The sequence below is a fragment of the Ambystoma mexicanum genome, chromosome 6q (genome assembly GCF_040938575.1).
Source record: "Ambystoma mexicanum isolate Mex_15411 chromosome 6q, UKY_AmexF1_1, whole genome shotgun sequence".
Lineage (NCBI taxonomy): Eukaryota > Metazoa > Chordata > Amphibia > Caudata > Ambystomatidae > Ambystoma > Ambystoma mexicanum.
Window position 1 is genome coordinate 1,579,189,803 of NC_090937.1, and position 17,481 is coordinate 1,579,207,283.

Below are 17,481 nucleotides of genomic sequence, written 5' to 3' on the forward strand. Positions count from 1 at the left end.
GGAACAGTAGAAGAGTCGGGAGAAGATGAGTGAAGAGATTAAGAGTTTAGAAGCATGGAAAGTGAGAGAGGACCTGATCTTGCGGATGTTGTAGAGGTGGTGACGACAGGAACAAGAGGTGAGAGAAATGTGATGGGAGAAGGAAAGGGAGGAGTCTAGGTGGATGCCAAGATTACGAGCAGAGGTGGAGATAGGGAGATAGAAGGTGGGAAGTGGATAGATGTAGGAGGATTAGGGTAAAGAGAGTTAGAGGGAAAGAAGAGGACTTCCGTTTTGTCTGTGTTGAGGGAGAGAAAATGGGATGACATCCAGTTTTGTATAGCTGTAAGGCAGGAAGATAGGGAGTGATGAAGGTTAGAAGAGAAGGAGGAGAAGGAGAGAAAGAGTTGGGTGTCAGCAGCATAGATGTTGTGGGAAATGCCGAAGGAGGAGATGACGGGAGCAAGCAGGGAGGTATAAAGAGAGAAGAGAAAAGGGCCTAGTACCAAGCCTTGGGGGACACCGTAGTCCAATGGGATGCAGGATGAGGTGCGGCCGCCCCAGGTAACAGTGTAGGATTGATTAGATAGGTAAGAAGAAAGCCAGGCGAGGACAGAGCCTTTGAAGCCAAAAGAGGAAAGGGGAAAGGGTACTGAGGAGTAAGGGGTGATCGACGGTATCAAAGGCAGCGGACAGGTCGATGAGGATAGAAGATTGCTTAGCGTAGCGAGCAGTAAGGAGGGAATTGAGAGTATGGAAGTAAGGGCTAATAGAGGTAAAAGCAACAGGTGGCAAAGGCTATATGGCAAAGGCTATATGTAGAAACGGAGCAGATCAGGCTACGGCCGGCTTACAGATAGCAGGCATAGACTGTACCAGAAAGTGCTCCAATATGGAGCTTTCAGGGTGTCAGAGCATCAGCGGGAGGTACAGTGGACAGAGGTGCAGGAAGGGGAGATGCCCTGTGTGTCATACCTTGGCAAGCCATCCAGAGAAGGAGAGTAGTATGGTAAGGAGTCGGTAAGATGGTAAGCATGATATTGGGAAGGTAGAAAGGGAGAGGGGCTACCAATATTAAGTATGAAAAGTGAGTTGAGTGGGGGGAAGGTAGCTAAAAGGAACAGAGCTAAAGTGTCAGAAGTGGACCAGTAAGAAGCAATGGAGCAAGATGGAGGTGTGCTACTACCAAGAAGGCAGAAGAGGATGAAGGCACCTGGTAACATAATTTTAAGTAACAGAGTCACGGGTAAGGGCGGGAGCCCATAAGGGTCATAACATAAAAGCCCAGAAGGAGGCCCAGAGTGTAGGTATTGCCAATACATTTGGCAGTGAGAAAGCAACACATCAAGTTTGCTCTTTGTCACGCCTGTTTATCCTGATATTAGGGCCAGGATCTTCAGCTATACGACACAGTGTTTTGATAAGTGGATTGACCTGCCATCAAGAGGGTTGAAATTGAAATAGAAATAAAATGCCAATATTGTGTTGACATTATCGAATGCAGAAAGTTCAAAGCCTGCATGGATTAATAAAAAGCAAACCCTTTGTAAATTCTCGGGGCACAAAGTCAAAGGGCGAAAATGCAAAGCAAAGAATCTAAAATTGCTAACAGTGCTTTGAAGAACAAAAGAAAAAAACATGAAAATACGATCATGTCCAAATTGAATTATGCTTTTGTAATATTACAGCTTCATTTAGAGAAATCCTGGCTGAGATAAGTGATGAGGGAAATTAAACTAAACTAAAGTGAATGTGGAACTATAAAGTTTGGCCTTTCACATATCTCCGTGCACTGCCTTTTTCCGCCAGAAATAAATATAAATGCATAATTGTACACACAGAAAACGGCCCCCTTAGAGTTCATTGAACTAGCAAACCAATGCATGGAAAGACAAATATAAAGATTACAAACCCATACTAGCTTGTACCAGTTGATAGTAAACATGCTCAAAGATTGCTAGATTCAACCTTACTTACATCTTGAAATCTCTTTATGGTTCTACCTTGGTCTAAAAATAGCAGGTTGCATATTTTGTTAAAGGGAACCAGTGACAAAAGGCACAGAATCTTTTCAAGATACACATACCTCAACAACAGTCATTTTCCTAATTACGGGCTTCATTTTATTTCCTAGATAAACACGAATGGCAATATATCCAACTAAGAACGTGCCTCCTCACCTTCGGTGTGGCTTGATCAGTTCTCCATTGGCAGACATACCAAGGAGTTGGGGCAGCAATAGTGGATTAACCACAGCTTGTTATGCAGCACTCATCAACACAATATATAACAAACATACAATACTAAATTAGTAGGAAAGATAGGAAATGCAATGGATTATAAATACTCTGAGGAACAATGGTTCTGGATTCTGATCAATAAACACTGCCTGGTCTAGGAGAAGTTCAGCTGAAATGTATTCAATTAAAAATACTTCACTGGCATTGGACAGCAGCTAAACTCTGCAAGGCTAAATACATTTCAACAGAATTGTTGTAACTCTAAGTATGAACAGCTATAACCCACATGCATTTGTCATGTCCACACATGCAAGGATTTTATCTGGAATTGTTGTCGGAAATTAATACTACTCTTGCAAAAGCAGTGATTCAAGAATGGTTAAGTGGTTCTGCATGACTTTTCAAATATGCAAAAGCTAACTAGACGTTGGCGAAGATGGCTTAGAACCGTTTTGATGACAGCAAAACTGTGTATTCTTACACACTGGGAAATGTTCAAAAGTACCAACATTTAGAAAAAATCTTTCTTAGGAACAATTAATTTATCATTGAAGATGCAGAGTTACCATTTTGGGAAATCTGGGCCCACTTCATAATTTTACCGCCTAAGGCTATACTGCTGATAGATATGGAACTTTACACACCAAACCTTTACCAGTACTCTACCATTACCTTATTTTCTCCTTCTAATCTGGCTCTCCATCTTCGTTAATCCTAATTAACACGAAGAATGCATATATTCTGACAATCATTTTCTTTCCAGTTTTATAGGTCTGTTTTTCGTTTCTAGTAGTACCAGTTAAAAAGGGATATTTGTGTAATATCCTTTTATGCCCAAACGATAATGTGCAGACTCCAATAATTCATGTTATCAGGTTTCAGAGACCCTATATTGATCACTTTCAAATTATAAAAGGTGACCGACCGATCATGCATCCTTTTCATGATAACCAGCAATGTCATCCACGCAGTGAAGTGTTTATACTTGCGTGAAGTCTTAAGTATCCCTTTTCCAAGGCTCCTTAAATAAGACAAATGGGTACATGTTGTGTTTCTAACAACTTTGAAACATGCTAATGTTTTAAGAGCAAATAAGTATCATATTGTTATTAATCTATTGGTGTTATTTAAATGCAAACATCTTCCAATAAAGAGTGATTGTAAGAAAAGGAAACTAGTACTATTCTGTAACCTACATCCTAAAATATTTGCATTAGGTTTCTATGAAACATTACACATTTTCCTTTGAAACCTTTACATTTTTAATATAATGTAAAAGACATGTTAAATCTAAAAATAGAGCAATAGGTAACAAAATGCCCATATATTTCCTGATTTTTCAAAAAATTATTAAAGCTAGTCTTCCAAGGCAAAAGGCTTGCTGTACTAATCTATGCCAGCCCGTCCCACCGGAGAGGGCACATATAAAAAAGCAAATGTGCACCAATAGAGTTTCTGTTATATAAAGCTGCTGGAGTGTTTAGGGTTAAGGCATTTCTGGTAAAGCATCTTGTAATATTTCTCATCTGCATATTTCAATGAACATACTTTTAGTATCTAGAAGAAATTTAGGATGGCCATGTTTTACTCGCAATACCGTTGAGCCACACATCTCTTTACTCAACCCTCTAAAATCTAAAACATGATTTAAAGGACAAAGCAGCAGCTCAAAATCCAAACACCAATGTTCCATAGGTATGCAAATGAAACCTGCCTGTTTTATGGAGAATGAATAAGAGGTGCTGGACTGAGACATTTACTACAAATTAGGCTATGAATCAAGCAAGATCAGAAGATGGCAGGGGTAATGAAGTGAAAGTATTGTCAATGTTCTTCAAGAAATACAATCTAAAATAAAACTTGCTAAATCCAATAAGTCTGGCTTTCCAAATGAACGTAGACGGTAATCCCAGTTTGTCCTATTTTGATTAAACAGAAAAATCCCCTCTACATGAACAAGGCAAGCCCCATTAGTTTTGCCAATGCCTGTTCTTTTAGGCAGCTCCAATCCAATCTATCAGAGCCAAGAGGTCTGCAACCACTTGGTGTAATCTGGTGAGGCATGGGAAACCCAGGCTTGGGCCAATGAAAGATTTAGATTTGGAACATAGGCTTCTGTGAAATGTTGTGTGATAATTCTGCCCAAGTGGTACTACAATATGTATGCCTTTCCCATTACTGTTTAAGAGGTTATAAATCCATCTCTCGACATAAATGTGCAATATTTTAATACAATAGGACTCTCTTGCTAGTGCATCTATTAAAAAACCAGCATACACTTTTTGATTTGGAACTTCTACAGCGTGAAAGATCAGGTTGGTGTTTTCTATGCTAGAATTGTACCAATACATCAGAAAAGACAGACTCACTGGGAACTCGTGCAAGACAAGCAAATTCACTTTCCGTGGTTACCCATACCAATTATTTAGGTAGGTTGGGATTGTGGTGGAAGGAATCTGACAATTTGAGGACATTCTGTACTCTTTATTAAAATTAACAAATAATGCCCATCTTTGCCTATGGCTAACGGGAATATGCTAAGAAACCTAGTCACACAACCGCTCTCCGTTTGTACCCTATCTGGGTAATTTTGTTTGAAAAAACAGTTCTAAATGGTATTGGTATTGTTCATAAGAAATAAGTTCCAAGACTTTGCTTTTGTAATTTGTATATTTCTTTATGAAAAGAATCAAAAGAAAAATCACTAATCAAATCTCAGTGAGGGCGCAGCTGACATATTTCATTATAAGGGTTGACTTAAGATGCCAATGCATTTCGGAGTATAAGCTCCTTCATCAGGGCAAGTCTATGTTGTTAGAAAACAGTAACATTAACAAAAACATATATAAATGTATGCAAAACAATATGAACAGAGAAATACACAACAAAATATAATGGTGATCGTAAAGCACATAAATAAATAATGGTTACATACCCCAATGGGAGAATTCAAGTCAAAGAGTAATATGTAAAAAACAATAGAAAAAATAGAGATCAGTACAAAAATCATAGTGGCAACTATTCAATTATTATCATGTGCTCGAAAGGAAAGGAATTTACCTTGCTTTAAAAAATGGAGTCAGGCGCGCTGAAAAAGTAAAGAGCTATGTCTGACGTATTTTTCACAAGGAAAACGATCTGGTGCTGGAGAGTATCCAGTATACGTTCTGTAAAACGAAACCAACTTTAGTGGGTGCAATTAAGGGAGATAAGTAAACGAGGTAGATCAAGCCACAAGAAGTTTGGTTACCTAGGTTCACAGAATGGTGTCGGCGGTGAACGCAGCGAGCAGTAGTGCATCGCTGACTGAAACCGTTGGTATGGAAACAGTGAATAAAATAGACACGTGACCGCAACTCGCTGGGAAACCCCGCGCAATGCGTCATGCAATTCAAGAGGCAGCAAACTGCCGTTAGGGACATCAATAATGCAAAAAAAAGAAATTAAGGAGGCTGTGTGGGCTAAACCATGAATACTAAAAGGAAAAATTGTAAAAATGTATGCATAACATAAACATAGAAAAAACACTATTAACATATCCACGTGAAAGCCACATAGTAAATCAAACATAGCCTGTAAATGAGAAAAGTAATCTTAATTCATCATATTGACTAAGTGTTGCACAAAACTAACTCCTAAATAAAAATTCTTATGAACACTAAAAAATACCTAAGATGTCTTAACTCATAAATGTATATAATAATATGATGAAACATAAAAAATGTATAGAACGATCTGCAAGTGGTGGTGCCGGGTGGCACCACCTTGGGTCCCAGTCAAGTGACCGGGATCAGCAGACCGGTTGTGGTGAACCATAATGTATCTCATTAGTGAAATATAGGTGGAACGCTAATAATAACCATGTGTGTCTACGCTTGTACACATATATAGCAAGAATTCAAGGCAACGTGGGCAAACATGTAGCCGGACTGTGAACGATGGTACAAAAAAGTACCATCCTGGGGCAAAATTATGTGACTAGGAAAAGTAGACTTGATGTGATAAATCATGTTAACCAGGACAAGTACACTTGATGTGATAAACCATGTTATACCTTATCAAGAGAGTGGAAAGATACCTCGACAAGGTGACCTGTGCATACCAATGGTAACAAATATATTGCAAGTTAAAACATTAAATATAGCAATGATAGTTAATCTCATCGTTTAGACCATTGGGATACAGACTCCCAAGTTTATCGATCCAAAATGTTTCTCTTTGGTTAAGGCGAAGACTCAAATCCTCATGAGGATTAACCTTGGTCAGGACTTCCAGAATCAAGAACTTGATTTGTGTCAAACTATGTCGTTTCTCATTCCAGTGTCTGGCCACTGCTGAATTTAGAACCTAGCACCCAGCGGACAGGCACATACCCCTGCCTACATTGTGCAAACTGTAACATGGTGATCAAAGGAAACATTGTGTACCATCCCAGTACAGGCAACAAGATTACTTTGAAGTGTTTCGGTACTTGTGATAGTGTGAACATAATATATGGAATTAAGTGCCCATGCGGGAAACACTACGTTGGCCAATCCATGAGAGCTGCTAAAGTACGATGGAATGAGCACCGCTCGTGCATTCGGAATTCGAATCTAAATTCAGCAGTGGCCAGACACTGGAATGAGAAACGACATAGTTTGACACAAATCAAGTTCTTGATTCTGGAAGTCCTGACCAAGGTTAATCCTCATGAGGATTTGAGTCTTCGCCTTAACCAAAGAGAAACATTTTGGATCGACAAACTTGGGAGTCTGTATCCCAATGGTCTAAACGATGAGATTAACTATCATTGCTATATTTAATGTTTTAACTTGCAATATATTTGTTACCATTGGTATGCACAGGTCACCTTGTCGAGGTATCTTTCCACTCTCTTGATAAGGTATAACATGGTTTATCACATCAAGTGTACTTGTCCTGGTTAACATGATTTATCACATCAAGTCTACTTTTCCTAGTCACATAATTTTGCCCCAGGATGGTACTTTTTTGTACCATCGTTCACAGTCCGGCTACATGTTTGCCCACGTTGCCTTGAATGCTTGCTATATATGTGTACAAGCGTAGACACACATGGTTATTATTAGCGTTCCACCTATATTTCACTAATGAGATACATTATGGTTCACCACAACCGGTCTGCTGATCCCGGTCACTTGACTGGGACCCAAGGTGGTGCCACCCGGCACCACCACTTGCAGATCGTTCTATACATTTTTTATGTTTCATCATATTATTATATACATTTATGAGTTAAGACATTTTAGGTATTTTTTAGTGTTCATAAGAATTTTTATTTAGGAGTTACAGTTTTGTACAACACTTAGTCAATATGATGAATTAAGATTACTTTTCTCATTTACAGGCTATGTTTGATTTACTATGTGGCTTTCACGTGGATATGTTAATAGTGTTTTTTCTATGTTTATGTTATGCATACATTTTTACAATTTTTCCTTTTAGTATTCATGGTTTAGCCCACACAGCCTCCTTAATTTCTTTTTTTTGCATTATTGATGTCCCTAACGGCAGTTTGCTGCCTCTTGAATTGCATGCCGCATTGCGCGGGGTTTCCCAGCGAGTTGCGGTCACGTGTCTATTTTATTCACCGTTTCCATACCAACGGTTTCAGTCAGCGATGCACTACTGCTCGCTGCGTTCACCGCCGACACCATTCTGTGAACCTAGGTAACCAAACTTCTTGTGGCTTGATCTACCTCGTTTACTTATCTCCCTTAATTGCACCCACTAAAGTTGGTTTCGTTTTACAGAACGTATACTGGATACTCTCCAGCACCAGATCGTTTTCCTTGTGAAAAATACGTCAGACATTGCTCTTTACTTTTTCAGCGCGCCTGACTCCATTTTTTAAAGCGAGGTAAATTCCTTTCCTTTCGAGCACATGATAATAATTGAATAGTTGCCACTATGATTTTTGTACTGATCTCTATTTTTTCTATTGTTTTTTACATATTACTCTTTGACTTGAATTCTCCCATTGGGGTATGTAACCATTATTTATTTATGTGCTTTACGATCACCATTATATTTTGTTGTGTATTTCTCTGTTCCTATTGTTTTGCATACATTTATATATGTTTTTGTTAATGTTACTGTTTTCTAACAACATAGACTTGCCCTGATGAAGGAGCTTATACTCCGAAATGCATTGGCATCTTAAATCGACCCTTATAATGAAATATGTCAGCTGCGCCCTCACTAAGATTTGATTAGTGATTTTTCTTTTGATTCTTTTCATAAAGAAATATACAAATTACAAAAGCAAAGTCTTGGAACTTATTTCTTATGAACAATACCAATACCATTTAGAACTGTTTTTTCAAACAAAATTACCCAGATATGGTACAAACGGAGAGCGGTTGTGTGACTAGGTTTCTTATCTAGTCTATTGCCTCATTTGTTTTCGGGTCAGGGTGACTCCAGACCCATCACAGCCTGCTCCTGGAAGTGTTTTGATTCTTCGGACGAAGGACGCTAAATAACATTTATCTTGTGGTGCCCACTTATTTTTCTCTTTTTAACGGGAATATGCTACCTATCTAAAGAAATTAAAGGTGTTTGTCGGATGTCAGCAAGTCCAAAGTAAATAAGTCCTCCATCCAAACTAAACCTATCTGACCCTACTACTATATATAACTACAGTAAATAGGCCAAGAGAATGTCTTCTTCCCTTGGTCTTCTCTCCGCTTTGGCTTGCCCTTTATATAAAGGTTTCCTTTTTGGATTATAGACCTCTTAGCCTATTTTCCTTTCATATTCTTTCTTCTCCACCATTGTAGATCCTCAAGATAACTCTTGGAACTTGTGTTTTCTGCGGGCCTCGCTTTGTAGTACTTATCCTCACAATCGCTCCTCACACTCTTGTCACCACATATATGCTCTTTTGCCACCAGATGTATCCTCTTCACATGTAATTACCCAAAGGGCACTGAAGATACAGTGAACAGGGTGAAGCCCTAACAGGCTAAATATGTAACACAGTAAAGGAGGGCATCACACAAATGTATGCTATTAGTAAAGACAGTATGGGAGTCCCATTACGAACATACCAGAGGCGCTACACGAAAATTAGTGGCCGAGGAGATGCAGGGTCAATTTCGAAAGATAGCAGGATAGTGTGGAATAACTGTATATCCCTAATAAATCCCTCTAGTTAGGGAAAACTTTCCTTAGAAAGCGCTGATGTGCCGCTTACAAAAACGAGGACAGTAAAAGAAATGCAAGAGAAATCATTTTTGAAAAACAGTAACAACATCAAGGTTGTTAAACTCCTGCATGTCCTGGGTCACTATAAATCCCCTAGAGAGGATAAAGGCAAAAGGTGTGTAAAGGTAAAAGTAAAGTATACCCCTTGGACTGGGGATGAAGTAACCCTTCATGCCTTTATGGAGTGGATTAACCTGAAAAATAGATATCTAAAATTCACTCATAGTTCAGCTAATAGGACCACCCAATTCCTCGATGTGGAAGTAAATGCCAATCTGGGATCTTTGACTACCAGTGTGTTTAGAAAACCGACAGACCGTAACTCTCTGTTACAATATTCAAGCTTTCACCCGAAAAGCCTGCGGGACAATTTGCCCTTCGGGCAGTTTCTCAGATATAGGAGGAACTGCTCCAGTGTACAAGAGTATGACACCCAATCATTAATTTTGAAAGAACGTCTGTTGGAAAGAGGTTACCCTAAGAAAGTCATCAGGCAAGCCAGAAAACGGGCAATAAATATTCCTTGTGAAGTTACTTTACAACAGACTAAATGCCCAGAGGGCCGACAAACGATAACAGCGATCTTTGGATATTCCTCTAAAATCAATCAAATCAAAAGGGAAATCCTCAAACTTTGGCCCATTATCAACGTAGGTACTGTAGACCTCCCTCCCCCTCGTTTTGCTATTAAAAAAGAAAAAACGTCAGAGACGTCCTAGTTCACTCCTATAGTGAACAAGCCAATGAAACATCCACCACTTTATGGAACACCATACCGGCGACAGGTCATACACCTTTCGGCCAATGTAATGTGTGCAATTTGACAACACGTACAAAAACTCTAGAACTGGGCCTTCGCACCCCCTGGAAACAAAACACCTTGACAAACTGCAATACTGCAAATGCTATCTACATGATCATGTGTCCTTGTAACTTGATGTACATAGGGATGACTAGTAGACCTATAAAAAAACGGATACAGGAACACATGTCATGTATCCGAACGAGACGGGAAAATGCACCGTTGGTAGCCCATTTTTTGGCTCTAAAACACAAATCCGAGGACCTCAAATGGAACATTTTGGAAAGGGTTAAGTGCCCCAGAAGAGGAGGCGATATTGCCAGTATGCTTCTCAAACGAGAGCAAACCTGGATCTTTCGCCTTAAAACCGATACAAGGGGCCTCAATGAATCCATTCCCTGGCAAACCCTTTCGGTCATAATATTACTATTCAGCAGTGTTTGAGCGAGGTCCCGGCCCTGACACTCTGTGGTATTGGTCAGCGACCTCGGCATACATATCTCCAGTATTGTCTGGCTCTTAATGTACCCTTGTTGGTGCAAAATAAGCATACCATACTGGTCACTTTGGACACCACGTTTGTCCATAGCCTTACATACATAGGAGCTTTACCCAGGGTGTTAGAGCCCAAAGAAAAGGAACCTTTGAATTTTAAGTAATACACCTCCTACACAGGTGATCACAACCTTTGTTGTTGTCAATACTAGCAACCACAACTCTATCTGAGTTGAGAGCATTCACATTATGGACAACTGTATCTTTCCATCTATCCCCGTGTTTTCAATTTAAATAACATTATCCTTTTTGAATCACAAGACAACTAATCTGGGGATTTACTATCCTGTGAATAATGGTCACGTTACCTGTATGGTTAGAAATATGTACTCCAATCAAGCCTTAAGCACTCCATATGTTCTGTGTTTATGTGGTGCCTTCCCTCTGCCTGACCTTGCAGTCCATGCATCAGGCTGGGGAGCTGTGGGACGTGTACTTCCGTCCTCGGCACGCTCGACAAATAGAAAAAAAAGAAAAAATGCACACGTGACTTGCTGCACATGACTCCGTGAAGCAATAGCATTAAGCTTCCGACCTAACTCTTACGATTCGGATGGTCGGGGGCATCAGTGGCTTCCTGGAGCCTGCAAGTGAAAGTAAGTTAACGGAACCATGCCTTTCACGTTTTCGGGGGGAGACAATGGCCATATGTGCCTCGAGGGCGCGCACGCCTTTTCTTTGCATCTTTCTTTCATTTACTTTTTGTCATCACACCATGGATGCGTGCGCGTTCCTTCTTCCTTTTTCTTGCATTGCACTTTGCCGGTTTATTTGCCGGCTCTACGTGCTTTGTCAGAGCCTCAGTAGGCGTCTGGATTCATGTCTGCCCTATGCACTTTAACATATATAGTGCCTAATATATAGTGCCCAGTGGCTCCTGCCGGGGAAGAATATGGTTTGTCTGCCCTCTACATAACCTACAATTGAAAAATCCCTTTGCAGGGAATAAGGTCAGTACATGGCTTACAGCCCCTTTATAAATTATGTGAGTGGACACTTTGCCATACCTAACAGCGCATGGCGTGTAGCCTTGCATGTATTTAAAAAAACATTTGAATGACTAGCTTTGCCATATTTCTTTTTACCTGGCCTGTGGACGCCCTAGACTTTGATTAGTTTGTTAGTAGTATATTAACATCTAAGAATGCCTTTTCATCTAAGAACAAAATTACAATTATTCCATATCTCTGTGTGTTGTTTGATGCCTACTAAAATCTGCAACTTAATGTATCTACATTTGGTATAAATGGATTACCTCTTTTGTTTTTGAGGTTCTTTTAGGAGACGCAGTGATTAAAGCTGGCTGTCTCCTAGCACTAGAGCACATGGCAGTGATGTGGGTTTGACCTTGGTTTATGAATTTGTTTCTCCATAGGTCTCTCTTGTGAAACATCCTGCATTGGCGCTAGAAAACGGGGTAAAGTATTAACCCTGTGGCAGAAATACGGTTACAATAAACAAGGATCACTGTATATTGCTCCTTCCCTCTTTTCATCCCCCTCCCCCTTGTTTTAGAAGACTGTCCTGATGAAAGTGGTTACACCAAAAATACACCACTGAAACCGGTAGACAGTGGTTGTCACATGATGGAGAACTAAAATATTTTCTACCTCACCATGAACAACCCCATATATGTCTTTTATATATTTTGTTTTGTAGCCTCATGCCCGGCCCTATCATTTAACACTCTACTGGACAGGGCGATGTTGGTTACATGTTAAATGTTCATGTGTCTTCTTTGGAAAGTTGGCCTATCCCTACTCGGGAGAATCTGCTGTATCTAAAAACCTACATTACGGCAGTATAGCAGCATTGGGCCAAGTCTTTTCCTTTTTTTAAAATAACTTTTGTTTTTGGTTTTGATTTGAAATGTAAAGTCATCCTGGGAAGTACTGTGCTGTCTATGGGATAGTAAAAGTAGTATGTACCCACAATAGACAGCCTAGACTAGTGATTTTGTATATGTGATTCCAGTCCAAGGTGTATACTTTACTTTTACCTTTACACCCCTTTTGCCTTTATCCCCTCTAGGGGATTTATAGTGACCCAGGACATGCAGGAGTTTAACAACCTTGATGTTGTTACTGTTTTTCAAAAATTATTTCTCTCGCATTTCTTTTACTGTCCTCGTTTTTGTTAGTGGCATATCAGCGCTTTCTAAGGAAAGTTTTCCCTAACTAGAGGGATTTATTAGGGGTGTACAGTTATTCCACACTATCCTGCTGTCTTTCGAAATTGACCCTGCATCTCCTCGGCCACTAATTTACATGTAGCGCCTCTGGTATGTTCGTAATGGGATTCCCATACTGTCTTTACTAATAACATACAGTTGTGTGATGCCCTCCTTTACTGTATCCTCTTCACAGTCTGTCTGCTTAGCCTTTTCAAAATTATATTCACTTGTATTTTCTCTCCCACTTAATTTGCCAATGATAGTCTATCTGGGGCTCACTGTTCTTTTATCCTGTTCAATTGAAAGCCTCATCTCCTCTTTCTCCTTACATGTTTCAGGGTTACACTTTCTGCTGGCTTCAACTTTGAATGTATAGGATTCCTACCCTTCCTCGGAGCGGTTCTCTTCCCAGTCTTTGCTGGCTCACCAACTGGCTTGTTTAACTCTCCATCTTATATACTGTTCACTTCCTTTGTTAAATGGAGTCTTCAACAATACTTCATCCTCAGGATTGTGACAAGTTACTCTCCTCATGTACCACTGGTCTTTCCCTAATGGGATATTTGATATTCGTTCCCTTAGATTTTTACAGTTCTAATCATTCAACTTTCTTATTATTCTTTTGTCCATAGGACTGGGACATGTTCCTTCATGTAGATAATGAATTCCCAGCAGCCTCCTGCTGTTCCAAATTTTCCCGGTACCTCTGGTTATAAGGCGACCGGTTGCAGGGCTCTGCTCTTACTCGGGTACTGCTTCTCCCTCCCTTTGCTGATCTTCGGTTTCCCGTTCTTGTTTCCTCAGGTGCCCTGCACACAAGTCTGCATGCATAGAAGCGCGACTACAAGGTACCTCTTCCTTCTTCTCCTGTTTGTACTGCTTCCTATACGATCCTGCACACCGGTATTCCAGCGTCTCACACTTTGCTACTCTGGTTCTTCGAAACTCGCAGGATCTGCGATCTGCTTGGGCTCCACCTCCACAAGGCGTGATGAGGTCAGTGGTAATCACCTGCACATAGTAATCTCCTCTCGATTTGCTCTGACTTGTCGCAGTTAAATACATGTCTGTTTAAAGAGACATTTTCCTTATTTTCTCAACATGGATTTCTTGTTACATTGCCTGCAACCAAACATGAAGTAGCCATAGTATTCTTCATAGAAGACATTCCCATATATGCGGCTATGGTAGTTGCCTTAGCGAGTTCCTTACAGCAATGGGAGTCCTTGTCCCCAAAAGGGGAGTCTCTCCCAGTGAGGTCCCATTTGCCTCGACCCCTACGGAAGGTCTTGTGGAGCAGGCTCACCTCCCTAGCCTCACATGGATGTCTCTCCCTAGGGCAGAAGGGATGAATCCCTGCGATTTGTTACAGGATTCACTGGTTTAGTGGTGCCATGGTTTGTTAGGTGAGGTTTCTTGGCATAAACCAGCAAATCCAAAAGAGCTGGTGGCCTGCTGCAGGTGTGCCCCATAATTGAAAGAGGTCATTCATGACCATATTGTGGAACTGCAGCGAGTGGGTCAAGAAGTAGTGGAAGGCTGTGTAACTGAACAACCACAATAGGAGAAAAAAGTGGTCACATTTTGCAAAAAGCACGAATATATATTAGTGGGACATCTGAGGAACACAGATTGTGCATCAATGTGTAATTTACAAATGTTTTGAAAGCAATTGTTGGCCCCAACAAGTGAAAAGATGGATGAACACAGGAGACGCCCTAAGGTTTTACACATTGCAACACACCAAACCACTGCAGAGGTGTCAGAACCAGTGTAAAATGCTTGAAATTGCCGATGTTCTACAGTGTACAGGCTAGAGGCTTTCTTGCAGGAAGGAACTCGAGAAAGATGTGAGTAACTAGAAATGATAGGCTCATAACATTGCTAAATTGTGCTTAGCCAACAGTCATTAACTATGCCTTTTCTCATTTGTTGACCTTTAAGAACAGCGTGCCCTTGCTGCCAATTTGGCAGTGGAAGTTGAGCTACCAATGAATCATGTACACAAGAAAATGTTTTAAGTAAAGTATGTACAGTCCAATTGCATATTTTCTTTTTTGGCATGGTCCTAATTTCTCCAAACAACTTTTGTGACATGAGATTTTGACCAGTGCAGGACACATTGCCACATGTTCGATTCTTTTTTTATTGGGGCTATTGCACAATACATATTTAACATCTCATAAAACCACATGAAGCAAGAATGTCCACTTCTATTCTCTTCAAACAGAAAAACCTCTGGATCTGCTTTGTTATTAAAAAATGAAAAAAACACCAACAATTGAAGTTAATTACAAACGCCTGACTGCAATATGGCTGACCACATAGGGTTCAAGTGATAGACCTGCATAGTAAACAAACACATTTTACACTAATAACCAAGTCAGAGTTTGTTACCTGAAAACTCCGGCCCATTTCTTCAGCAGAATATCACTGTACTGATCACGAATTTCTAGCAGCATTTCAAAGAGTTGGTTGACAGGGAATCCATAACACTGTTGAGAAAAAGGTGAAACTAATTTTACTACATGGTGGACATATGCAACTATTTCAGATAATATAATAAATACTGGTATTTGCTTCCCTACAGCTCTCTTTTCCATCCATCCTCTACTACTAGCACCAAAATACATTTCCAGCATTTGACAGATCAGACAACTGTCTGAAAAAACAATTCTGATCAGAACCACAATGCAGTGCATAGTCCCGCAAATTTGCTCCATTTGAAATCAATGGCTTTACTGATGAAGAGCAAGACGACTAACATACAATACAATTCACAACTCTCACCATATCCCTTTTGCCACAGCCTCATGAAAGGGCTGTGTGGTGGGTTGGGAGAAGTGGGCGGACACTTAATGGACATTTTGAATTATATTGAAATAGTAAGGCTAAGGCTTATCTTTGCCTACAGCTAGAGGGGTATCCCTTCCTATGTCAATCAAAAACAAAAGGTCAGTCGTCTGGAAGTCCCAAAGGAATATGTCCTCCATACTCAGCTAGTTCTAACTGACACAAACACTATTTTAACTAACTTAAATTAAACTAGGAGAATGTCTCCCCTCTCCTAATTTGTCTGAGGAAAATGTCTCTTATTTATTCCAAAATTCTCTTTAATATGAAATCTTTCAATAATATCATGCCACCTTGTGGATTAGTTTTTGTAGCGCTTTCACAATGTTCTCGTGTATTAGCTCTCCTTTTCAGGTATCTTTTCGACAGTTCTTTATAGCACTTTTTCCCATACTTTGAAGTAAGCCTGTAGGTCTTCCTGTTTCTTGTAACCCAGGCATCCTGAAATGGGATATACTTTCTTGTGGCTTGAGTTGCCCCTTGTTCTACTTGATTAACATTTTCCTTATCTTGCTCACTTGCATTCAGTTCACATTCATGAAATACTTTCTCTACGTTGCTCAACTCTGTGTCTCTTAATCTCTGAGGTTTCTTCCCCTCTTCCCAGGTTAACTGGGCCCACATTTTAAAGCCTTCTACTTCAAATTGTTACCCTGTTTATCGCCGAAGCACAGTTCCACTGAAATGATATAGGTTTAGTAACTCGCCAATTCCACTAGGACGTGTTTCTCCCATGTCCCAGCGTCCGCCCAGTACTTCTGTTCTCCTTGTTACCTCTGGGTCTACAGGGGAACGCTCTCCGGCTTGGCACTCGTTCGCATTGGTTTTTTTGACACTACCAATGAGTTGTCCACTGTCTTTGCCCTTGTTATGACCGGGTATAGCTATAGGTAGCAGTGCATCACTTGGACTCTCCCGCTCGGTTGTTTTGGTGGTGTTCTACTGCCGCACGGCCCATCGCGAAGTTGTTGTGGTCATGCCACCACAGGGATTAGCAATCGCCTTTCTGTTTCTCTTGGCCAGTAAACGGCTTCTGGCGTTCACAAGCTTTCTCATACGCTGGTTCCGTGGCACTCCTCAAAAACGACTCTGTTAGACGTCCGATTATCATGTGGATTTCCTGCATTTTAGTTCCATTCAGAATCAAATACCAAAGTGTATAGCAGATCACATATGCTGCGAGTAAGCAGACAATAAGAGCATACAACATTCTTAATTATGCATCACTGTAAAGGCTCCTGTGCCTTTTAAACATGCCAACCATACTAAAAACATATCTATCAGAATGTTCTTGTTTTGAAATATCTGCACCAGAACACCCAACTGTCACCCAAAGAGATTTGTATTCTTTAGGAATTTCTAAAGAAAAGAGCCCTTACCTGAAGAGTGTCTGCAAAATAAACAATGAGGTTCTTCAAATCCAGCACCAAGTTAGGATCTGAACAGTAGGACTGAACAAAGAAAGAAAATAAAATGTTATACAGGTAATACAAATAATCTAAAAAGCATAATCATATACATGGGCTCTTACTGAAAGTATCTATGGGTTTCAGTGCCTTTAGCAGTCTTTGCCCCAAGGCCACCGATGCACTCCCTAATGTTGTGTTTACTGGTAATTGATGCAGCCAACTGCACCTAATATTACAACA

The 17,481-nt window shown here is 40.2% G+C and overlaps 1 protein-coding gene across 1 annotated transcript in view; it reads right to left on the minus strand.

Annotated features, from left to right (window-relative positions):
• EXOC6B (exocyst complex component 6B) overlaps positions 1 to 17,481 on the minus strand; it is a 2,452,465-nt gene that overhangs the window by 1,369,851 nt on the left and 1,065,133 nt on the right. Inside the window, exons 12-13 of the mRNA XM_069632299.1 lie at positions 17,212 to 17,283; positions 15,377 to 15,474 (exon numbers count right to left, since the gene is read on the minus strand). Of these exons, the coding sequence (XP_069488400.1) occupies positions 15,377 to 15,474; positions 17,212 to 17,283 (170 nt within the window). The remainder of the gene's footprint in view (positions 1 to 15,376; positions 15,475 to 17,211; positions 17,284 to 17,481) is intronic.